Source organism: Rhinolophus hipposideros, assembly GCF_964194185.1.
Source record: "Rhinolophus hipposideros genome assembly, chromosome: 15".
Classification (NCBI taxonomy): Eukaryota; Metazoa; Chordata; class Mammalia; order Chiroptera; family Rhinolophidae; genus Rhinolophus; species Rhinolophus hipposideros.
Window position 1 is genome coordinate 16,284,172 of NC_138061.1, and position 26,375 is coordinate 16,310,546.

Consider the following 26,375-nt stretch of genomic DNA (forward strand, 5'->3'; position numbering starts at 1 on the left):
ACACACTATTATGTGTTGGGGGTACTGGTATTGTGAGGTGACCATCAGTACCCCAGTGGGTGTCAATCATATATGCCAATGTGTTCACAGTGCTCCTTTGCTACCTCTCATTGGTGGGATTATTTTGTCTTTCTTGTTAACCTGCATTTTTAGATTTTTCTGCAATGTCTTAGTTTACACAAAATCATCCGTACAAGAAATCCCAATAGGCAAACATCTATTTGAAAACCAAGTTTTTCCTTTTTTATAATATTGTAACTTATGACCTATGTATTAGAACATTTAAATTATCCATGGCCAAACTGATAGTTAATAGTATGATAAAACGTTTTCATTAAAAACATTTACTACTGGTGCTCATATGAAGAGGAATATATATCAGGCTTCATTTGACTTCAAGAAAAAGTTTTGTTAAACATTTGTCATGATTTTGAAGAAACATTAAGAGAAAGCTCTACGCAAAGTTTTATTATTTCACTGAAAACAGCAAGCCTTTCCAAGCTAACATTACAATAATATCACATCCATAAAAATGTATAACCAAATGCAGAAATGAATGAACTGTGTTCTAAGCCTCTTATTACAAACTTAACATCAGATTAATGATATTACCACTGCTAAATCTCATATAATCAGACTGATTAACAATGAATTTTACACTTGTTTCAGATTGTAAAATTATTTTGAATTTCCACTAGTTCACTTATTATATACTTCCAAAGAATTACCATAAAAGATACATATATTTATGAACAAATATAGATAGAATCAAGAAATTACACATTTAGATTGTAGTTTAAAGAACCACAATTATGTTGGAATGGTCATCAAAGAGAAAAGGATGTATTACAATAAAATAGAAATAACACTATCCGTGGAAGCAGGAAATATAGGTTTCCTGTATTCCTATCTTAGCCATGAATTAGTAGCTATGTGGCCAGTATACTCACCACCTCACTAAAAATTAAATCACTGAACAAATCATTTTTCATTTCTTTCCTCCTTTTGCAATAAACTTATTTTTCCTTATTACAAATGTAAACTCATTCACTGTAGTGAATATAGATAAGCAAAAAGAAACTAAAGATACCCGTAAATAATGCTAAAGATACCCGTAAATAATTCAAAGATAGACAGCAAATTTTGGTAAACACTGGCTATATATATATGCATATAAATCTATAGATATTTAATATATACAAGTAATTAAGCACATTCAAAACAGCTTTTTAAAAACTGTTTAAAAAGCACAGAAAACAAAATCTCACATGCTTTATCTTTTTCCAACTTAAATTGAGAATATTTCAACTGGTATTTAACGTGATTCTAAACTAGAGTACTAATTTTAATGGCTTCACTGAAGATATACAGGCACACCTCTGAGATATTGTGGGTTTGGTTCCAGACCACAATAAAGCCAAGTATCTCAATAAATCGAGTCACTCGAATTTTTTGGTTTCCCGGTGCATATAAAAGTTATGTTTACATCATACTGTAGTCTATTAAGTGTGTTAATAGCATTATGTCTAAAAAATAGATGTATATACTTTAAAAATACTTTAATGCTAAAAAAGTGCTAACCATCATCTGAGCCTGTAGAGAGTTGTAATCTTTTTGCTGGTAGAGGGTCTTGCCTGGATGTTGATGGCTGCTGACTGATCAAGGTGTTGGTTGCTAAAGGTTGGGGTGGCTGTGGCAATTTCTTAACATAAGACAACAATGAAGTCTGCCACATCAATTGACTCTTCCTTTCACAAACAATTTCTCTGTCGCATGCGATGCTGTTTGATAGATAGCATTTTACCAACCGAACTTCTTTCAAAACTGGAGTCAATCTTCTCAAATCCTGGTACTGCTTTATCAGCTAAGTGTATGTAATATCTGAAATTCTGTGTTGTCATTTCAACAACCTTCACAGCATCTTCACCAGGAAGAGATTCCATCTCAAAAAACCACTTTCTTTGCTCATCCATAAGAGGCTGCTGACTGTATCTCAATAAATCTCAATAAACTCCTCATCTGTTAAAGTTTAATCATGAGATCACAGAAATTCAGTTACATCTTCAGGCTCCAGTTCTAAGTCTAGTTCTCTTGCTATTTCTACCACATCTGCAGTTACTACCTCCACTGAAGTCTTGAACCCTAAGTCATCCATGAGGGTTGAGCCCATGAGAGAATCAACTTCTTGCAAACTCTTGTTAATGTTGATATATTTTTTACCTTTTCCCATGAATCACAAATGTTCTTAATGGTATCTAGAATGGTGAATCCTTTCCAGAAGGTTTCAATTTATTTTGCCCAGATCCATCAGAGGAATTATGACGCATGGCTATTCTATGGGCTGCATAATAGATGTTGTGTTAGCAGGCATGGAAACATTAATCTCACTGTACATCTCCATCAGAGCTCTTGAGTGAACAGTCAATGAGCAGTAATTTTAAAAGGTTATCTTTTTTTCTGATTAGTACGTATCAACAGTGGGCTTAAAATATTCAATACATGGTTATGTTGCAAACAGATGTGCTATCATCCACACTGTGTGATTCCATTTATAGAGGACAGGTAGAGTAGATTTAGTATAATTCTTAAGGACCCTAGGATTTTTGGAATGGTAAATGAGCACTGGCTTCAACTTAAAGTCACCAGCTGCATTAGTCCCTAGTAAGAAAGTCAGCCTGTTCTTTGAAGCTTTAAAGCCAGGAATTGACCTTTGCTCTCTACTTATGTAAATCCTAGACGACATTTTCTTCTAATATAAACTGTTTCATCTACATTGAAAATTTGTTATTTAGTGTAGCCACCTTCATGAATTATCCTACTGTGTTTCCCCAAAAATAAGACCTAGCCGGACCATCAGCTCTAAGGCATCTTTTGGAGCAAAAATGAATATAAGACCCGGTCTTATTTTACTATAAGATTCGGTCTTATATAATATAGTATAAGACCGGGTCTTTCATTCATTTTTGCTCCAAAAGGTGCCTTAGAGCTGATGGTCCGGCTAGATCTTATTTTCGGAGAAACACGGTAGATAGCTCTTCCGGATAACTTGCTGCAGCTTCTACACGGACAATTGTTATTTCTCCTTGCACTTTCAGGTTATGGAGATGGTGTCATTCCTTAAACCTCATGAACCAACCTCTGCTAGCTTCAGACTTTTCTTCTATAGCTTCCTCACCTCTGTCAGCCTTTACAGAATTGAAGAGAGTTAGGGCCTTTCTCTGGATTAGGCTTTGGCTTAAAGGAATGTTGTGGCCAGTCTGATCTTCTAGCCAGACCACTAAAACTTTCTCCATATCAACAATAAGGCTGTTTCTTTTCTTATTATTCGTATGTTCACTGGAAGAGCACTTTTAATTTCAAGAACTTTTCCTCTGCATTCACAACTCAGCTAACTGGTGCAAGTGGCCTAGCTCTTGGCCTGTCTTGGCTTTCGACATGCCTTCCTCACTAAGCTTAATCATTTCTAGCTTTTCATTTAAAGTGAGGGATGTACGGCTGAATCTCAATATTGTTGTGTCTCACGGAATAGGGAGGCCCGGGGAGAGGGAAAGAGATGGGGGAACAGCAGGTCAGTGGAGCAGTCAGAACACACATAGCAGACAGAACATTCAATTTGTCAGTTGAGTTCGTCTTACACGGGTATGATTTGTGGCACCCCAAAACAATTACAAGAGTAACATCAAAGATCACTGATTACAGATCACCATAACAAATACAGTTATAATATAAAAGTTTGAAATATTGTGAGAATTACCAAAATGTGACACAGAGACATAGGTGAGCAAATGCTGCTGGGAAAATGGTGTCAATAGACTTGCTCAATGCAGCATTGCCACAAACCTTCAATTTGTAAAAAACCCAGGTTCTGCAAAGTGCAATGAAGCAAAGCACAATAAAATGAGGTCTGCCTGCAGTACTGTTAAAAAATGAAATCTCTCTTAACATTAATAAGTTGGTATCAATTGAATAGAAAGCTCTACAATAAGTATCCCTCCCTACAACTATGCTTTTATGCACATTCATGGTTATTTCTTTAGGACACATTGCTAAAGGTACGCATGTTTTCAAGATATCTGTTATCTAATACACATTGCCCTGACATATCCTTTTCATCAGTTTAGACCCCATCAGCAAGAAACAAGCACCCATTCTCCACACTTGATAGAGAAAACATATTAGAAGTGCTAATAATAATAGCTTTTCCCCCCTAATATAAACAGAGGCTTACCTTCATATTCAGCTTACTTAATACTTTTGCTCTGGAGAAAATTCCAAATGGGATTTTATTGATTCGATTGTGTTCCATGTTGAGGGAATAGATGGTGGAAAACTGAGACGGACCACCTACTGGATATAACTGGAAGCAATTTCTGGCTAAAGTCAAACTATTCAATTTCACAAGACTTGATAATAGACTCTGTAAAAAGTGAAATAAGCATAAGAATTAGAACGGTAATAAGACTTTCTGTCAAGCATAAAACAGCAGTCCCACCTAATTGCTGCATTGCAGGAATGTGGAGCCAATGTGGTCAGATTTTCAGATTTTACAAGAAACAGGAAATTCATTTACTTATATAAAATCTCCTGATTTTTATTCTTTGGCTCAATTTATTTAAAACACTCTATAAAGAAAATATGTCTATGGGTAAAAGGTGCCTCATGAACGGCCAACGTGAGACCTTGATAGAGCAGAAATTTCAGTGTTGGACAGTCCTGGGGCTGAGTCCTTGTTCTGCCACTTTCTGTGTAACCAACCCTTTCCAAGTCCTAGCTAAGTTCCTCTCTCTAAATTATTATTAACATAATACCTGGCACAGAGTAAGCTGTTAATCAGTAATGTAATGGTTCCTTTTAGGAATAATAAGTTCAGAAGATGATAATACTTCCTCATAGTATATTTTTCATATGGTAAAAATTTCATTGCTTTTCCATATAGTAATATTTCTGAGAAAATATGCATCTTTCAAGTAAGTATTTATTCAGCACATAACCCCATAACCCCTTAATTCAGCCTCCCACCATGCAACCACAGTGCTAGGTGTTCAGATATTATAAAAGAATCTCTGCCATTAAGAAGACAAAACCCTATTTAGAGACATAAAGCACAAAGATAGAAAAAATAATATATAACTGTATATATTCAATAGTAAATTATATAGAATAGACTCTTGTTATTCAAAGTCTGGTTCAAACAAGAGCAAATGAGTATCCCCTGGGAGCTCATTAGAAATGCAGAGTCTTAGGCCCCACTACTACAGAAGCAAAATGTGAATCTTAAGATTCCCAAGTGATCTGTGTGCTCATTAATGTTTGAGAAACACTGGTATAGGCTATAAAATAGTTTTGAATCCTGGCTCATTTAGTAGCTTGACTTTGGCAAGTAATTTTGCTGAATCTTAGTTTATTCATCTGAATCTTAGATGCCTTAATTTTTAGGTTGTAGTGAAGACTTTTCAAAAAAATAAAATACATATATCTTTTTACAGTACCTAGAATATAATAAGTACTTGAATTTAAGACCTTTCTCTATTTAAACTCAAAGAAAAACAGAAATACTGGAATAACTGGAAAAACAGGAAGGAGGGTAAGAGTGAGCTAGATAATGAAGGATGAAAACAACATTAAATATTCAGAAGTAGAAGAAAACACTCTAGATTCAAATAAAAGCCCAAGTAGGGAGAAAACAAGAAGTGTGAAGTACGTGTCTACGTGTGTGTCTATATGTGTCTGCGTGTTTTAAACAATGTTCAAATTCCAGTTGTCCGCCATGAGGAAATTGAAGACTCAGTACCAGAGGTGTCAGTTGATTTGCAAGGCCAGCTGAAGGAATGAAGTAACTATATAATTAAAGGTGCAATTATACGGCAAATTGAAACTTGTTCTTTATACTGAATGTTAAGAAGCTACTTAACATTTGTCTACTGGTGTACAGACAAAAGGAAGAGCACGGAAAAGGGTGATGAAAAAACTTTGCATGGCAATCAATTCAGAAAAAATGTCTGTATCCTACTTTACTGAAAAAAAAAAGGCATTTTATTGAGTCTCGTGGCAAAGATGTTATTATAGCTGCCTTACTTTACTGAATTGACATTCTTCTATTAAAAAATGTTAATACCTGAGGATATTTTTTAAAGCGGCAACAAGAAGGCAGCTCCCCAACCTTTCATTCTTAGGTCATATTGTGAATCTTTGGGGCTGTTTATTAGTGTTTTACAGTCAGACACATCTGGGTTCCCATCTTAGTAGATCTTCTACTTTATCAGTTTTTGTGACCTTTGGTGAATTAATTAGATAATCAATGTATCTCTCATCATATTCCTCCCAAAATATTTAAGGCAATAAATTTTGGCCAAAAACTTAACTTCTCTTAAGTCTTATTTCCCTACATATTTGATAAGAATACTCCAATAATTAGTAGGATTATAGTGAAGATTTAAATAAGGTAATATGTGGAGCTCCCAACCTTATGCCTTGAGCACATGTGTTTAAATTTATTAAGTTCCTTTTTCTTATGTGTATGTCTACACTAAAACTAGTCCATTTTCAAAGTCTTCAAATAAAAAATATATAGTTATTCTGTCAGCTCTGATTTCAGCAATATAATGAGCCCCAACTGAAAATCACTTTACTGACTTTTCTTGCTTAACCTAGCTTGAATGTCTAGAGTAAGTGCTGTCTAATGGATTTTATTGTTTTCTTTATTGTGCTTGTTATAAATGCAGATAATTAGACATCTGCATTAAGAAAATGCTCTTCCAAAGCACATGCACTACCTTTAAATAAGACTTAATGCTTTCTTATATTTGGACGAGATCAAATATGAGATAGCTTCTCTATCTGAAAACAGGTCAGTTTAAACACACACACACACACACACACACACACTCTCTCACGCACATGCACACAAAGCCCTTTTTCCACAGCCAGAGAGAACTGTCTTCTTTATTATTTCTCTTATGAAAAATAAATCCTGACATTTCACTCACAAAATATTATATATAAATGTACTTATCACAATGTCTGTATCCTAAGAGGTACCCAATAATTATTAGTTTCCTTTCACTGACAGTAAGACTGGATATATAAATAAATTTTAAAATTTCTAACTTTGTGAAGGTTGATATACACCCAGTCTTTATATTTAGGCATAGTGACATTGTAAAATCGGTGAAGCTTACTTAAGCTCACGAATCACACCCTAAAAGCATCCCAACAAGGTCTAATTCCTGTGCTAATTGTTTGCCTTATTCTGGGTATGAATCACTTTTAGAAAAGGGGATGATGGCATTAAGCAGCAGAACCTCACCCACTTTGACCGTTCTAAATTACTACTGTCACAGAAAGGCAAACTCCGCACAGGCCAGTTGTCAGAGCTCTACCTACAATCTGTGCATCCTAGTCCTCATCCCGTTTAAACTGCTACTAACAACAGTACTCTCTGCCACAAGGGAGATACTGTCATACAGTTTTAGTGAACTGGTTCAACCTAGAAACTTCAATCCTGACAAACTCATTTTTCTGTTCTGACCAAGCTATTTTCTGAAACCCCAAACACCCAGATTGATAGGAGCCAAATTAATAGGTGCTATTTTATTTCTGTATAAGAAATAAAGAGCCAAATCAATTGAATAAATTTATTTGATGAACTAATTGCTACAAACCAATAGTTTCATCTACTCAAATTGTTCTTTATAAATCAGAAGCATAAATCTGAAAAACATTCATCCAAAGCACCTTTATTCTCAATTCAAACACACACACACACACACACACACACACACACACACACACACGAGAAAACTAGCAATAGTCTAAACACACAGGATCACCTATATTAGACATTTTTAATTGTTAGAACAAAAAAGACTTTGCAAAAGCTCAATCAATCCATAAGTCTACAATTCCATTCTTTTATGTCAGAATACTACAATAAGATATTACGCTTGAATAACCATAAGTAAACATACAAGTTGTTGGGTATGCTAAAATAATAGGTAGCAAAAGAAGGAAAGGCAAGAATGAAACATTAATCAACAAAGTTGAGAAAGAATTTAAAAAAAGAGTATTGTATCTTGCCCAATTAATCTCTAAGCAAAACAAGTGAAAATGTTTTTCAAATAGAACCAACAAAACCCAAATTAAAAAATAATGTGTTAAAAAATAACAGATTTTGGTGACTGAGATGCTAAAAGGGCTTTGATATTATTGTATAAGGGTAATAACTTGGGCCACAGGAGTGTTTCAGCTAGCATTAATCTTGATAATAAACAGTATGTTCTATGCAGTTCATCTTTCTACTGTACCTTTGTTTAATAACTGAACTGGGCGGGGTAGTTGAGTTTCAAGACTAGCCATACAACTTTTCCTTAATAGCTTTTATTGCCAGTTCCCAAAATAATATGAGAAAGATTTATGTGGAGCTGGAAGGGACTGTAGCACACCAATATTCAACCCTGGTTTCTTCCTTCTGCACATCAAAAATAAAATTAATACTAACTATTAATTTTAATTTCTATAATCATACCTATTCTTTCTCTTTGGATTTTTTATCTTAGTGGCGGCTATATATCCATAGCATACTCATTTTTAGGCAATCGCAATTGTCAAATGATTTACCCAGGTATAAAGACTTCCTAGTTCTCCCTTCATTATCTTGCAGGCTTGTTTCAAGCATTTACCCTAATCCACTTCTTACCTCTGGTAAAGTAGAAATGTTATTGTTCTCTAAATTTAATTCTTCAAGTGCACTGCATTTTGCCAGTGATCTGGGTATTGCTGACAGTCTGTTATATCTCAGACCAAGACGATTTAAACTGGACAGATTTCCTGTGAACACAAAATAAAAGAATTTACTTTTTAAAAATATGATGAGCCTCTTGCTGTCCTAGGCTATCAACCAAATATTTATGAATTACTGTGAAACACTATTTCAGCACGATCCTTAACTTCTGGTGCCAAGGAACAGCACACTACATTCTATTCATTAGGATGAAATGGAAACCATTTTTGTGTCCACCTGTGTTAGAGGAATAATGAAATACACAACTACAAGTAGATTTTAAAAATGAATTATTAGAAAGTACTGGCATACTTTAATAACGAGTTAACCTTTAGATAGGCCTAATTAAATAACATCAAGTAGTGTATGTATTAAATTTAGATAGTTATCCAATTTGTATCTATGTGACGACGATCCAACATGGAACAAGTGGCCATATATAAAATGTACATGTAATTTTGAAGAAGAAATTTCCAAAATTCTAAAATAGTTTTCTTTAAAATACGTGATGCACATTGTATGAGATGATAAAGGTCCAATGTTTTCCATGAGTTTAAATGTAAACATTCCAAAATTTTCTGAAAAGTTGACCTGATGGTAAAAAAATTTCTCAAAATTATTTTAAAAATTTACAAGAAACAGTGGAAATTATAGTCTCTCTTATTATCTAAGCATATACAAGCTTGAGCACAAATTAGCCACTACTGAATACGTAAAAAAGGAGAGCAGAAAAACAGGCATTTTCTAGTTTCATTGCCAAGACTACATATATGGCAAGCTACAGGTAAGTTACATGGAAGAATATGATATCTGCTGTCATAAAAGGTTTAAATCAAATTTAATTTCCCAAACGAAATACACTAGAAAATAAGTACACTGTGACAGCCCTCCAAAATAAATAAACAAATAAATGAACAGTAATGAGAATATAGTATTCCTGTGTCATGACTGATTGATTTCTTTTCTGACTTCAAATTACAACTGAGCTATAACATTTTTAGATGGCCCAGGTTTAAATGTCAAATTAGCCTCTGGTTTAAAATTAACAATATTACTAGTGTTAGAAACTATGGAAGTGGATGCCCGTGTCACACATAACTTTTTGGAGACAATATTTTGATGCCTTTCAACTTTCAGCAACCTTCTGATGTTTATCTATTTCTTTCTTTTTGCTTTATTTCTTTTTCAAAAAGTTGTTGCATGTGTAACTTGCTTTCTTAGATGCAATGTGATTACAATACTTACAGAAAACATTCATTAGCCTGTAGCATAAGTTAAAGCCCAGGAGGGGGTTTGAAACCCTAGGAGGGCTGTCACTATGCCTCATAACCCCCATCTAGTTATCATTCGTCTGCATATTGCTCTGTTGCTAAAGAAATCAATGACTGGAGTTATAGGAAATGACCAAATGGAGTTAATTTTTACCCTTTACATTTTCAAGGTAAGAATTAGTCATTTACAATGACTAGTCATTTACAATGACAAATACCATAAGTTTAGCCAACTATAATGTTAAAAAAGAAAGAAAAATAAAAATTTAGCTACCATCATAATTCCTGTAATTAGAACTATTCCAAAGGTATGCTATGCTCATTTACATTACTTTCTTATAATAGTGTTTGGAAACTGGGCCAAGAGTTTGATGGTTCTGATTAAGTAAGAGTCCAATAAGCAGAAAACGGAATACAAAAGCAATAAAAACTACCACTTAGCAAAGACAACTTAATTTTGTCTTTAAAGTGCTTTCTAAGTTAGCCAAGGCTGCTTCACTAGTGCCTTCCTGATGACATTCTAATGGGATGTGTCAATTTTGGAGGGAAAAATGAAAACAAGCAGAGGATTGGGTAACTTTCCAAAGCTCCAGAGAATTTAGAGATTAGAAATAAGAGCGAGAAAAAATTTTACTATTGCTATCATGCTATTACTGCACTATGACATTGAATATGATAGACATGTTACTTAAAAGTTGGGTTGGCAGAAAATAATGTGCTAACTATATTAGTTATAGTCCTATTTCTAATGACCATAAATAGGGACAACCTATATGTTCAAGAATAGATGAATAATTATTTAAATTGGAGACATCACAGGTGTAATAGAAAAAACAAAGGATTTTATATTATCTATGGGGCCCTGGACAAATTACTCATCCATCGAGTGGGGATAATGCCAAATACCTGACAAGGTTGCTCTAAGGGTTAAATACGTGTGGAAGATATTAGTACAATGGCTTATACGGAACAGATATATAAAACATGATTTTATTCTATGGTATGTCTATATTCTGCTATATTCTGTACCTACTAAGATTATGTTACAAAAATTTTTAAGAGGAGAAAGACTAAGTTATAATGCTAAGTGAAAACAGCAAGATAAAATTGTACATTTTGTATGATCTCAACAGTGTAAAAAATACATGCATGCAAAAAGACTGGAAAGAAAACACATCAAAACTACCAATTATCAATGCATGGTAGAAATATGGAGGATTAAAATATTTTTCTTGGAATTTGTCTATATTTTTCCTAATTTTCTACAGTTTTATAATTTTAAAACTTCCTTTTGATAAAGAAAAATCTAATTCTAAAGTTATTTTAATTTTTAAAATTGTGGTATCTTTCTACCATCCCTTCTTTCGAATGAATGTTTTACATTATGGAGATGTTTTTTACTAATGTAGAGGTAACATGTTTTGGACACTCTACATGGTGAGGCTCATCTTTTCCATACAGTGAGTATATCAGCTAAATTGTGGGGAAAAACAGAGCATGCTGGTTTGAAGTTTTAGATAGCCATCCTGAGAAAAAAGATAAGAGATTAAAAAGATACCAAAGAAGTAGCAATAAGAGCCACTGGAGAGTAATCCCCATGCACTTTGCCATAAAATATGCAAAGTGGCTTGTCAAAGTCACCCACTAGTTAGTGGTAGAGCTACAATCAAGCTCAGTTGGCTCCTTATCAAGTATTTGTTTTTCAAGATCTTCATTGACTTTGCTCCAGTTAGCTTGTTTTATTCTGACACGGAAGAAAAATATGTTTATTCTTACTTCCTTGCTGTTTGACTGTCTATGCTGTTGTGCTCATGGAATACATTTTTATTCCATACTCAGTCCAACACATTTGTTCGTGAAGCTCTCCCTGGCCATTCTATCAAGGTCTTATTGGTCTCCCTGTAAACTGGACTCATGGCAGCATACTGTCTTCACCATAAATTGGCATTTAACTGTATTTGCTCTTATGTTATTAGTCATTGCACGCATTAGTTAGCTCCCCCAACAGACTGAAACCTCTTTTGCTATGTATTTCTATCTCCCCATAGAATCCGCTTTAGTGCTAAGTACACAGCAGACATTCATTCATACTTTCTTAATAATTATAGAAGCTAAAACATTTCAGTATTTGTCCTCCTTTCTAAAATGGCATGTCTATGAAACACAGACTTTACTAAATATGATTTTAAAATATACATCAGGTTTGCCAGGTCTATCTGAATACAAATTAATTCTTCTACAAATATTTGCAATAATTTTATTCTAAGATACTCAATTCCTAAGGATTAGCCCATTTTTAGATATCAGCTATAAACAAAGAACTAACAATTCCAACTCTCTGCATTCATCCACCCCACCAAATAATTTTTAAATTACAAAATATATGAATGCATCTTACTCTCTTCCCAGATAACCAGGGTTTGTAGTCTAATATATACATAGAGACCTTTTTCTAAGCATTTACTTACACATACAAATACAGGGATTTTTTTTTTCATGTTTGTGTGTGTTTTTATATAAATGGGATCATTTGCATGCTCCCCACTTCCATATGACAGGTCGTAGTAAAGACTGATAAATGATAAACCTCATTTTATTTAACCTTTGTAAAGTATTCTATGATGTGTTTGAACCATTATCTCTTCAATCATTTCCCAATTTGATGGCATTTCTAATTTTTAAAAAGGAATTCTATAATGAACAACCTTATACATATATCTTTGTACACATGTGAAAGTATTTCTGATGTATCAGAGGATAAATATTTTAAATCTTGATAGCTAGTACAAGATTATATCAATTTTATCCCCACCAGAAGTAAAGGACAGTGCCCATTTACTCACATCCTTTCAAAATGGGGATGGAGGAAAGATATCAGTATTTTATTTCTTGCCTATCCCATGCCTGTGGCCACTATAGCTATACCAAGGGCTGGTAAAAGTGGAAATTTTCCTACAAGCAGTGATAGTATCTGACTATAAAGAACTTTAAAATGTTTTGAACAAATTTTAATTTGCTGTGCATGAAGCTGAAGATAAAAGAAGCAGTCAACCTTAAAAAAAACTGGAAATAAATTAGACCAACCCTTTCTCTCCATACCACTGCTTTCCCTATGGAAGAAAGCTGTTACACTGTAACAAAATGGCTGAAGCATTCACCAAGGGCTCTTGAACATCTGCCAGAGGAGGAAAGGGCTTGTTAATAGTGGAAAGACCCCATACTTTTGCTGCATTAACTGACATGCCTCTTTCAATCACTGTTTACAGTAGAACAGTAGATAAATATAATATTTTAACCATTTTTTATTCTCACTGAAACCTAAAAGCTTTCTCTGGTAACAAAGATTAGTATGGTAACCAAATTCTAAATGCTTATCGACTCAAAAGCACAGTAAATAGAACCAGATTCCTGAAACTTCTCTCCCAAAGACAAAACAACTTTTAATTTCTTACTTTTAAAATCAGGTTTCTATAATTTAAAAATTACAAAATGAAAAGGATGGTGAAATTGCCACGTAACATTAAGTAGTACAGAATCAGTGATTATTTAAATACAAAGGATACTTTTAACTTTCTTAAACTTTTTCTTTTTTCCATGTGTGAGAGTGTGTATGTGTGTGTGTGTGTGTGTGTGTTAGAAGAGGCTGAACTTTAAAAACTGTAATGTAGGAATATGTTATTCTGATGAAGACCTCACATTTGCAAAGCCCTTATCACTTTCATGAGAGTATAGCATGTTCAAAGAGTCATCCACACTTTGACAAAATCTACTACTCTCAGACAAAATAAAAGAGGTGAAAAAAAATTAAGGATGAAATAGCAAAACTCTCCTATGTCAGAAAAAACCTTGACATCAGAAGTCTGGCATTTACTGTGATTCACCCCTGCAGTGGTTTCAACCTCTAACCTCTTTCAACAGCGGTTTTAACCACAAACTAAACTGCAACCTCGAAATCAAGCCATAGCTTGCTTCAATGTTGAGCCATTGCTACTGAGAAATAAAATCAATGTTGCTAAGATTCTGTGTATAAATAAATGTAGGCTGATCACTGCCAATCACTGGCATTTAGCTTTTAAGTGCTTAACTCTGACTGCAAGTTGTTCTGTGCTCCACTTGACAGCTTGCTTTTTTATCCTGTCAGATTTTTAAAATATGGCAACATCAAATGGCTATGAATTAAACTTAGATACTTTCAATTTCAGCAAATATAATCAGCATCTTTAGATTAATTCAGTATAACTTTTCAGTAAGACTCTAACTCAAACAGCCTTAATCTTACATTAACAAAGCAGCAAAAAGTCAGTAGAAAAGACACACAGTTCTAATGATGAAATATGAAAGGTACAATGTTTTTCAACATTAAACTAAAAAACTGAAAGCACACTGTAAAGCAAGCAACACAAAAATTCTTAAATGTCGAAAACCCAAAAGAATTCCACTATTAAAAGGAAAACTGGTAAAGTTGCTATATGTAAGCTGCACTGTAATTACCTAAAACCTAACTACTAAAACTCTACTTGTTGATAAAACCACAATTACTATAGCATTTCTTCAGAGCCCAGTGCAACAAAAAGACCTCTGTGAATTGTTCTGTGCTCCAGCCTTGAAGGCAAGGTCTGGTTGCATACTTTTCTCTTTATCTCATTTTGAGGAAATAGAAAGCAAAATATATTTTCCTACTTCAGACACCCTCCCTCTACCTCACCCCCACCCCCATTTCATACAGCCACCAGAGATCTCAGAAGGCTTTAAGGTATCAGGTTCATAGTTAGAAACAAAATGACTATTGTAATGAAGCTTAATATTTTCTTTAGTTCATAACTGATCCTGAATTAGAAAATATTTACATGGAAGAGAATACACTTTTTAGTCTCCCACAGGACAGATTAATGGTTAAATCAGAGAAACTATAAATATGTGTTTAAGCACTCTCACTTAACTGCACCAGCTAGCTGCCCCCTCCCCATTTCCCTCTGCCTCTTCTCCACATCCTCTGAGCTGTCAGTGATCCAGGCACTGCTCAGCCTGGAAGTAAATGGCAGTGATTAGTGCCAAGAAGTGACAACTACTCTAAGGGTGTTCACGTTAAATAAAAAAGGGGGGTAAACATCTAGGTCTATGCATTTAAAAAAAGAAAAGGAAACGAAATGCGTTAGGGGACAGTGACTGTAAGGTGACAGAAGATTCGACTTTGAACTGTAAGTTTAGGGCAAATTTCTTTAGACTAGGGAAAATAGAGTAGAGCAGCAGCTGCAGAACTAGCATCAATTCTCCAGGATAGGTGTTGGTTTTGTGTTTGTTTTTCATCTTAAGTTATACTTTTCAAGAAGTAGACTAGAAAAAAGAGAGAAAACATCAGGAAACCTATATTCTAATGAAGTGTGCCACCTTCTGTTTTGGGTGAATTGCTCTTCTCCAATAAATAAGAAAGAGAATCTCAAAGGTCATTTAAGACTATTAAGATTTGTAACAGACCAAAACCCAAATGTTCAAATTTCTCACCAAATCTCAACCTTGTGCTATACAATCAAAGTACTGGGGATAAGAGGGATGGAAAAAGTCAAAAGAATTGTTTTAACAAGCATAGTATATGATAAACGACTACAATAATATAAAAAATGTAAATAAACATTACTTATTTATTTTGCCATTATATCGTGTTTCCCCGAAAATAAGACCTAAACGAACAATCAGCTCTAGCGCATCTTTGCGCATCTTTGCTCCAAAAGATGCGCTAGAGCTGATGGTCTGGCTAGGTCTTATTTTCGGGGAAACACGGTATTAGGTTGGTGCAAAAACAATTGTGGTTTTTGCAATTTTTTAATCTTTTGTACCGCACTTACTTTTGCACCAACCTAATACTTGAAATAACAGGTGTACTTTATCTGTTGGCAACTTTCAAAGCCTATGAAAAGAAATATTTAAAATTTCCATATTGTTAATGCTCCAGTTCTCATTGCTTTTGCCCCCCTTCTTCCCCCGCCCTAGTTCAAGCCTTTGTCTCTCAGTCTAGTTGTGAAGGACACAGCTCCCTGGCCCATGCTGGTATTAGGAGCCTTGGCTCCCCCAGGTTAGGGCAGTCAGTCAGAGCTCACAGCAGCACACAGTAGCCTGAGGCAGCAGGCTGCTGCAGCAGCTCACAACAGCCCAGCTCAGCTGTTGTTCACAATCTTAGCTGTAGAGGGCGCAGCTCACTGGCCCATGTGGGAATCGAACTGTCATCCTCAGAGTAAGGAGCTCAGGTGGCGCTCCAACCACCTGAGCCACCGGGCCGGATGGACCCTTCATTGCTTTCTAATACATACTTGTAATCTGACAGTGTAGAATGTGCTAGAAGTGAGGCACTTGTCTTATTCTGATATAACATCTTACAAGAGATTTATAATGAAGTAAAATGTTTATATATTAATAAACACACTTAAAATGCACAAGAATTACTTCTGGTAGAACAGAGAAATGTAAAATTAAGAAAGCCAGGAGGGAGTAGGATACATGGAGAAGTTATCCTTTGTCAGAGGAAGTGAATCCAAAGGACGGTATTAGGTTGGTGCAAAAACAATTGTGGTTTTTGCAATTTTTTAATCTTTTGTACCGCAATTACTTACTTTTATCTTTTTTTTATCTTTTGTAGCCCTACTTACTAACTGCAAGATTTTATCATCCACCACCACCTATGATTTCTCTGTTTGCCAGGACTATTGATTTTAGTGTGTTAATTGCATCCCTCTTTGATTGTTATTTAACAACAGGGATACAAACACATTCATAAAATATTAAATAACAAAATATTGTTACACTATTTGAAAGTAAGAAAAGGGCTGATTGATAACCATGCCCTATATATCCATTTGATCTGCTGAAAGAGTAGAGGAAATTATGTGGATACTTAGGAGAAAAGAGCTCTAAGCAAAGCGACCAGAAAGAACAAAGACTCGGAGGCTAGAACTTGCTTAACACACTCACAGAACGTCACAGAACAAACAAGTATCTAGGATCTATAGTATCCTAAGAAATACAAAGTGACTAAGCATCAATGAGAGGGATAAGAAAATTTTACAACATTTCAAGCATCTTTAATTTCAGTTCCCCTGCCTGATTTGCAGTAGAGCAAACAACCCTTATTTTTCTTTCTAAGATTGAGCAAGACTTTAATTTTATAAACATAAGTTGCTTTTATAATATGCTTTTATGTGACATTCCACTGAAAAGTGATCATGGTAAGATTACATATCATTCTTTCCTTTCTCCTTTACTGTTCCAATTAGTTGGTTGTTCAAAATAAACAAACTTACAACACAAACTAAAATGTAATTCAAGAAAACTATACTGAAATAAAAACTAAACCTGTATTTGAAATGGCTCAGAATATCTCAGGAAAATGGACCCTGAAACATCAACACTGAGAAATATAATCGAGTTCCTAAACTTAAAAAAAAAAAAAAAAAATGGCCAGGCAAAAAGATTAAGTCACTTACAATGGGAAAAAATTGGACTGGCCTCCTACTTTTGTACATTCAGTTCCAGAAGACAGAACTACCTCAGTTCTACTAAGATGTTCAAGGAAAGGAAGTTGGACCCAATGACTTTTATATCCATCCAAACTGTTCTTCAAGCATAAAGGTTACAAAAACTAGGGAACTACTTTTCATGAACCATTTCCCAGAAAACTACTACAAGATTGACTTCAGCCAACCAAGAGACTGGGTGGGGAAACTATGGCAACAGAACTGTTGATGAACATGAAAACTAAAACAAAAATAGAGATTAGTGTAGCAAGACATACCATAAATGTTACATGTCCTGACAGTGTAACTAACAAAAATTAAGAAGAGACAAAAAAGAACAAACATGTAGAAGAATTCATTGGTTGCCTATCTATGTCACTCTACTCAACAAAAGTAGAATATACATTCAGTTGCACATGGAATACTAATCAAGATAGACCATATACTGAGCCATAAAATAAGTCTCAATAAATTTAAATGATTCAAGGCACATAAAGTATTTTCTCAACAACAATGAAATTAAATTAGAAATCAATAACAGAAAGACCCTTGAAAAACTGGGAGATATTGGGAACTAAATAACAGGCTTCTAAATAAACCATAGATCATAGAAGAAACAGAAAGGTATATTGGAAAGTACTTTGAACAAATCAAAAAAGGAAAACACAACATGTCATAATTTGTGGGATGCTGCTAAAGTCATACATAAGGGTAAATTTATAGCACTAAATGCCTATATGAAAAGAAAGGTCTGAAATCAATGAACTCAAGTTTCCATCATAAGAAACTAGAAAAAGAACAAATAAAACTCAAAGTAAGCCAATGAAAGAAAATAATAAAGGTCAAAGTGGAAATCAATGAAAAATCAGAGAAGCAATAGAGATAATCAGTAAAATTGATACACCTCTAACCAATTGGGAAAAAAGGGGAGAAGACCTAAGTTACCGATATCAAGAATGAGAAAAGTGGCATTACTATAGATTCATAGATATTCAAATAATAGGGGAATATTATAAACAATTTATGCCTATTAAATGTGACAAGTTAAATGAAATAGACATATTTTTACATAATATTTATTATTATTATACATGAAAGACACAAATGATCAAGTTTGCTCAAGAAAAAAGTGATAACCTAAATAGCCCTATATCTATTAAAGAAATTGAAATTGTTTTTAAAAACAGTGCTACAAAAAAATATCTTGAGGGCTGGCCCGCTGGCTCAGGTGGTTAGAGCTCCATGCTCCTAACTCCGAAGGCTGCTGATTCGATTCCCACATGGGCCAGTGGGCTCTCAACCACAAGGCTGCTGGTTCAACTCCTCATGTCCCGCAAGGGATGGTGGGCTCCGCCCCCTGCAACTAAGATTGAACACAGCACCTTGAGCTGAGCTGCCACTGAGCTCCCCGATGGCTCAGTTGGTTGAAGCGAGTCCTCTCAACCACAAGGTTGCCAGTTCGACTCCCGCAAGAGATGGTGGGCTGCGCCCCCTGCAACTAGCAACAGCAACCGGACCTGGAGCTGAGCTGTGAACCTCCACAACTAAGACTGAAAGGACAACTTGACTTGGAAAAAAGGCCTAGAAGTACACACTGTTCCCGGATAAAGTCCTGTTCCCCTTCCCCAATAAAATCTCTTTAAAAAAAATATCTTGACCCAGGTGGCTTCACTAATGAATTTCACCAAATATTAATGAAGAAATAATGCCAATTTTATACAAACTGTTCCAAAAATTGAAAAGACAGTAACACTTCCCAACTTATTATATGTAGACATTACCTTGAAACTGAAACTATACAAAGATATTTTATTAACAAGCAAAAAAAGTAAGTAAATTTAATTTTTAAGACTTCTACCAGAACATATATTTTTTTCGTTATTTCTCGGTAAGCAATTTCAATCTTATGTTTTTTTTGTCAAGTTTTGGGTTTTTGTCAAATTCAGGCAAATATTATAAAATTATATTTTATTAGTTTCTTTGCTATATTACCTCTATTCTCTCTCTACAACTTCTTGTCCTGTCTCCCACGACTTTTCTTCCACTTTTTTTGTATTTTTCTGTCTTTTTGTTCTAGACTCTAGGCAATTTCTTCCACTTATCTTACACATTACTATTTTGATCTTTGCATGTGTTCATATTACACAGTATTTTCCATTAAATTTACTTGGCAAAGTATGCTAAGAAATATATTTTTTGTTTCCTTTTTCTATCAGCCTAATCGTCTTTTACAAATGAAGTATATAACTTTTCTATGCTATTTTTCTTCCAGGGTCACTGCTCTTTGTTTTTCTTGGGTCATTTCAATAGACTTTAAAGAGTGAAAAACAAGAAGTAATTGTGTTCAGTCCCCACTGGACCAGGAATCTGATTCTTTTATATACAAAGGAAATTTGGTCAAATATTTACTATAAATATTAACAGAACAATTCACTGTGTGTTATAGACTATTGTGCCTTTCAAAGATGAACCTAATCAAATTACTAGTTAACTAGAATACTTAGTCTGTTGTCACTACAAACAGTAATGTGATTTAAAGAGCTCTGGGCCAAGAATCAACAATATGTAAGTTCTCAGATTGCTTTTATGTAAAGAAATAGTTGTCCTGTAGCCTAAGACAGTCTATTATAACTTATTAAAAAATTCCTTAACAATTGCTTGTGTTTCAAGTAATGGTAGACTAGGTAGGTAAGTCAAGCAAACCCTCCCATTCAAAAATACTAAAAATACTTCTAAAACAAAAATCAGAGGTAACATGATAATGACTAATTACCAGGCCAGAAACCAGCTGGGAACCCAGAGATAAGCAAAAACATTGGAGAGGATTTTATCCTGAGAGCACTTCCCTAACTAGAAGCTGAAGCTGAAAGGCTAAAGCGTGTCTCTGCCCAGAGTCAAAACCTAGAGCCTGCCAAGGGTGTAGAGTCTCCTAACAGATATCAACTGGGACCCTACAGGGCTACTCCATAGTACTAAGTGTGAACTGGAAGTAAAACAGCCCTACAATTAGTCTGCAGCCTGCCTTTAAATCAGTTGGGAGATCAGAAAAATCTCAAGCCTTAGAACATAAATGGGTTAAAGTGGTCCTCTAGGTACTGACAGAAGGAAACAAAAATCCTTCTGGAGAAAAATATCATCATTGGCCTCAGATGATTTAATAATATAACCTCATAAATATTCATTACTGAAATTATACAAATTAAGTATGGGTGTAATTTTTCTAAATAAACATTATAGTAGTCTTTTACCACATCAATAACTAAAAAGGTGTCCCCGTTTTTTAAATTCCAATAAATTGGATAAATGTATGGACATTGAGAGAAATAAACAAGACTATATAAATATAGGGCATATTAAAGTAAGAGCAATTCAACTTTTTGCAGTTTGGCTAAGTCTTTGAAACACACTTTACACTTAAAAACATCTCATCTCTTAGTCCCTCAATATTACAGATGAACACATATTAAGCTATATTGGCCATTGTTTTAAAAACTAAACAGTTATGGTTTTATTTTTCAGTGTGGTCTACTTTAGCAAAGAAGGGAACTTTACCATAGTATGCAGCTTTCTGAAATAAGCAAAAACAAAAAATGCACCCATTCTGCAATTCAAGCACACTGCTATAGAATATATACATATGACTTAATGTTCTATCTTCTTTATGATCCAGTTGAGCTCATTTCCTAAAACCTAATTATTTTCTTTGCCAGTAAATGGAAATAAAGAGTAATTTTAAAATGCAATCTTTTAGAAGTTTTACTACTTTGACAATATTGAATTTTCATCTTTTCATTTTTATTATGAAAATGAATCAAAAAACTCTTTGAATGTCCAAATAGTTACAAATGATTATCAACATCTTTCTCCTCTCATACCTATAGTATCTGGGAGGTCTAGCAGTTCATTGTGCTGCAAGTCAAGGTTGGTTATCTGTGTGCAGTTTCCAATCTCCTTTGGAAGGTGTTCAAGTTGATTGTGAGCTACATCCAGCGTAATGAGGTTACATAATTCACCTGTAAATTAATCAACATAAAAATTTAGTAAGAATTATTAAAGAATATATTAAATAATACTAAAAGACAAAACTTCATTTTCTATATCATAATTCCACTTTCTTTCTGAAAATGTTAAAGTGAAACACAAAATCTGAAACTGTTATTTGAAAATAATATCTTACAAATACCAAATCATTATGTTATACACCTGAAACTAATATACTGCAACTGAATCATACCTCAATTAAAAAAATGACATCTGTAAAATGTTGTTTGTAAATGGTTACTAACCAATATTATATATATACATATATATTTTTTTAAGTAACCAATTCAACCATATTTACATTTGTATATTCCATACTTTGAAAAGAACTAATTTTTTAACCAAATTCAACACAATAATATCAGCTACATCTTGAGTTCAATTTGAGAGTCATCATCTATCTCAAAATATATATGCTCTCAAATAGGCATATTCTGATATTATATAAATATGTAAATTGAGATTTATAAATCTAAAACTGCTTCTCAATTTAATAGTATTCTAAAAGGATAGAAAATATGGTATGTTTCTTCTCTTTCTGGTTGAAAGGGCTGTACTGACAACTTAGATTATCTTAATGTTACTGTCTTCGAAAACTTTACCTTATAATAGATATATTGATTCACTCATGATTTCCTTTGCTTTTTAAAGCAAAGGCTAGAGATACTGAAAAAAAGTAAGAGGAACAAATAAAACTCTGGAAAATGGGTGTGGGGCACATTATTAAGCCAAAAACAAACATAGGCGAAAAAGAGATAATAGAAAAACTGGATTTCATCAAAATTAAAAACTTATGTGCATCAAAGGACACTATCAAGAAAGTGAAGAGCAACCCACAGAAGGGGAGATAACATATGCAAATCATATATCTGCCAAGGGATTAATATCCAGAATATATAAAGAATTTCTACAATTCAACAACAACAAAGAAACCACCCATATTAAAAGTGGGCACAGAAGATGAGCAGACATTTCTCCAAAGATATACAAATGGTCAACAGGCATAAGAAAATATGCTCAGCATCACTGATCATTAGGGAAATGCACATCAAAACCAGAATGAGATTCCACTTCACACTCATTAGGATGGCTACAATTAAAAACTAGAAAATAACAAACGTTTACAAAGATGTGGAGAAATTGGAACTCTTGTGCTTTACCTCCAGGAGCCCCACCCAGATTCTCAGAGTAAAGGTAAGAGAAAAATTCCCTCCTGTTTCACCTAGGCATATCATATTCAAACTGCAGAAAATCAAAGACAAAGAAAATTTTGAAAAAAGCTAGAGGAATAAAAAACACCTTACCAATAGAGAAACAAGGATAAGAATTTCATTAGACTTCTCTTCAGAAACCATGTAAGCAATAAGAGAATGGAATGAAATATTTAAAATGTTGAGAGAGAAAAAAACAATAAAATTATCCTTCAAAAGTAAGGGAGAAACAAAAATTTTCTGAGATAAAAACTAAGAAATTTGTCACAATAGACCTTTCTTGCAAGAAATATTAAAAGAAGTTTTTGGAAAGAAGGAAAATGATGTCGGTTGGAAACTTGAATCTACATTTAAAAAAAGGAAGAGCATTAGAGAAGAAATTAATTTTTTTTATTTTCTTACTCTTAATTGATCTAACAGGTAACGGTTTGTTCAAAGTATTAATAGCAACAATATATTGGGTGATTTTAGACTAAGTAAGGATAAGTGAATGTCAGCCATGTTATAAGAAACAGGAGGGCGGCCTGGGAATATTGTGTTATACAGCAGCCACACTACCCATGGAGTGGTCGTGTTATTTAAAAATAAACTTATATAAGCTGTAAATACGTACTGCAAAACTCCACAGAAATACATACAAACAAAAAGAATTAAAAAGAAGTATAAATGATATACTAAGGAGAAAATGGAATAATATAAAATGCTCAATTATAACTAGATAAGGCAGAAAAATGGTGAAAGACAAAAAAAGAAATAAAAACAAGTTCAATTAATAGAAAACAGTTACAAATATAGTTGATATTAATCCAACTAAATCAATAAACACTTTAAATGTGAATAATCTAAATTCACCAAATAAAAGACAGAGACTGCAGAGTGGACAAAAAAATAAGATGCAACTCATGTTGTCTTCAAAATACCCACTTTAAATACAGATACAGGTAGATTAAAGGTAAAGGGATGGAGAAAGACATACAATGCTAAAACCAATCAAAAGAAAGCTGGAGAAGCTATTATTAAATTTCAGATAAAGCCTACTTCGAGGAAAATTACCAAGGATAATAGAAAGCATTACACATGACACATGGAAGGATTCTCCACAACATAATGCTTCAAGTGTCTGCACCTGCTTATTTCCTCCTTACCTAGTAAAGTGCTTACTTAGTACATAGCAACACCTTAACTGAAAGAATAAGTGAAGATAACTGGAGAAAATTAAATTTGGATTCTAATAACCTTCATGCCAGAATAAAACATTTTTTGAATTTATCATCTTTTCCAATACATACTTGAAGTGGTTTTATTTCCCACTAAAGTAACTTCCAATACTGTAAAGGAAGATGCATACTTCCAAAAGTATATAGAGTCCAAGCAAATAAATAAAGCAAGTTGGAAGGAGACAATGGCTGACTTTAACCCATACAGAACAGCTGTGAGTTAACTCAGGTCAATTACTGCTCCATCCAGGACTTCTCAAGCTCAGCACTATGACAGCTAAGGTCTAATTCCATTTGAAAATTTTACTTTCCTTTTGTCTTGTCTTTAGAGGAAGCAAACACTGCAGGCTGTAGCCAAGACTTTTAAAGCATGACCTTACCCTTCATCCAGACAATGAAGAGTACTGGACATATCCCTTCTCAAAAGTGACAACACTAACTAATCTCATGTTGGAATTCTTCCTGCTGTTTCTCTAAGCAACACAGTCTCCCAGGTTATGCTAACATATTAAACTCATCTTCATTTTGTAATACAGAAAGGCAGTAATCCACATGCAGTGGGGCACATGGCCCCTGACATCCAGAAGTTAGATAGTTGGGATGTAAAACTTAACATTCATGAAACAGAAAGGCAATTTCGGAGGAGAAAAGTTTTGTTCCGGCCCACCCCCTTCTGGAGACTACAGGTAATTAAAATGCTTAAATACCAAATTCCTAAGGATTATTTGGTACTTTCCCAAATTTCCAATTTTTTCACATCTTATTTTAGAATAATCATTGACTTTTATTATGTAAAAATATTTTATATATGGCTTTATTCAGAATAGAACCTTAATGAATATATTATTAAATAAATGACAAAACTAAATCTGTGGGGTTTAACCAATAACAAAGGAATATTATATTCTTATACAAACATTTGAATATACTACCATGTTTCCCCGAAAATAAGCCCCAGTTAAAATCGTCAGCCAGATGGCCGCATTTAGTACATTATGACGATGTTCCAGAAAAAAATGACATGACTGTATTTGAATAAATGTAATTGTTGTACATGAAAACATAAGACATCCCCTAAAAATATGCCCTAATGCATCTTTTGGAGCAAAAATTAATATAAGACCCAGTCTTATCTCGGGGAAAATACAGTATGTCCCTAAAACATAACAAGATAAATGATTGCTATAAGGGCATTAATTCAGTCAGACAAAATAATTCTCATGTGTGTTCTCTTTACCAAGCACAATACTAGGCACTAAAGACACAAAGAGACTACAATACACTAAATACTTATTCTCATGAAACTTACAATTAGCAGTAAACTATATGTAAATTGAGGGAGGCTGGAGAGGGCTCTGCTTATGAAATACCACCACTAAAGAGCCATTCTTTTGAATCTTCAAAGCCATTCATGGTCTAAATTCTTTAAGGTGACCATTTCATTCATTTATTCATTCAAGAAAAACTTATTGTGTACCTCCTGGAGATTAAGCAGTGAACAAAACAAAGTCTCTTTTCCCATGGAGCTTACATTCTAGTGTGCATGGAGTGGGGAATCAGAAAATAAGGAGACAGAGATAGGAGATGTTAACTGCTGTAAACAAAAATAAAGCAGGGAGGGGCAGCCGGATAGCTCAGTTGGTTAAATCACAAGCTTTTAACAAGCTTGCGGGTTCAATTCCTGCATGGGATGGTGGGCTGCGCCCCCTGCAACCAAAGATTGAAAGCGGTGACTGGACTTGAAGCTGAGCTGTGCCCTCCACAACTAGATTGAAGGACAATGACTTGACTTGGAGCTGGTGGGCCCTGGAGAAACACACTGTTCCCCAACATTCCCCAATAAAAAAATAAATAAATAACAGAAAAACAAAGCAGGGAGAGAAAATTGGAAATAAGTGTTGAGGAGGGAAACCATGTACATATTTGAACAGAAACACAGAGCATGGGAGGGGAAAAAGGAGAAGAAGGGGGGAAGGAAGGGAAAGGGATGAAAGGGGAGGGGAGTCTTAAATATCAGACTAAGGAATCTGGACATTTTTGATCCAGTACTAAAGTACAATTTAAATTTTTTGAACAAAGCATGATAATCAGAATACTGTTCCAAAAAGATTATTTTCTCATAGATTTGAAGGGATGGATTGGAGAAGGCAGAACTAAGAAGCACAGTCTATTAGCAAGCTCCTGCAATTAGCCCACATGAACTAATGAGGCCTACACTGACTCAATAGCAGTGGGATGAACAGACCCACTACAACAGCTACTAAGAGAGGTGGAAAAAAAAGCGGTAAGAACAGTGATCTTCAAATTATATATGGTGATGGTCCAGTTGGGGGGTTTTGTTTTTTTCCCCT

At 34.2% G+C, this 26,375-nt stretch overlaps 1 protein-coding gene across 3 annotated transcripts in view; it reads right to left on the reverse strand.

Moving 5' to 3' along the window:
* SHOC2 (SHOC2 leucine rich repeat scaffold protein) overlaps positions 1-26,375 on the reverse strand; it is a 67,861-nt gene that overhangs the window by 6,940 nt on the left and 34,546 nt on the right. For all 3 annotated transcript variants that reach the window (XM_081073858.1, XM_081073859.1, XM_081073860.1), the window contains exons 3-5: positions 21,431-21,568; positions 8,696-8,826; positions 4,229-4,417 (exon numbers count right to left, since the gene is read on the reverse strand). In XM_081073858.1, the coding sequence (XP_080929984.1) occupies positions 4,229-4,417; positions 8,696-8,826; positions 21,431-21,568 (458 nt within the window). The remainder of the gene's footprint in view (positions 1-4,228; positions 4,418-8,695; positions 8,827-21,430; positions 21,569-26,375) is intronic.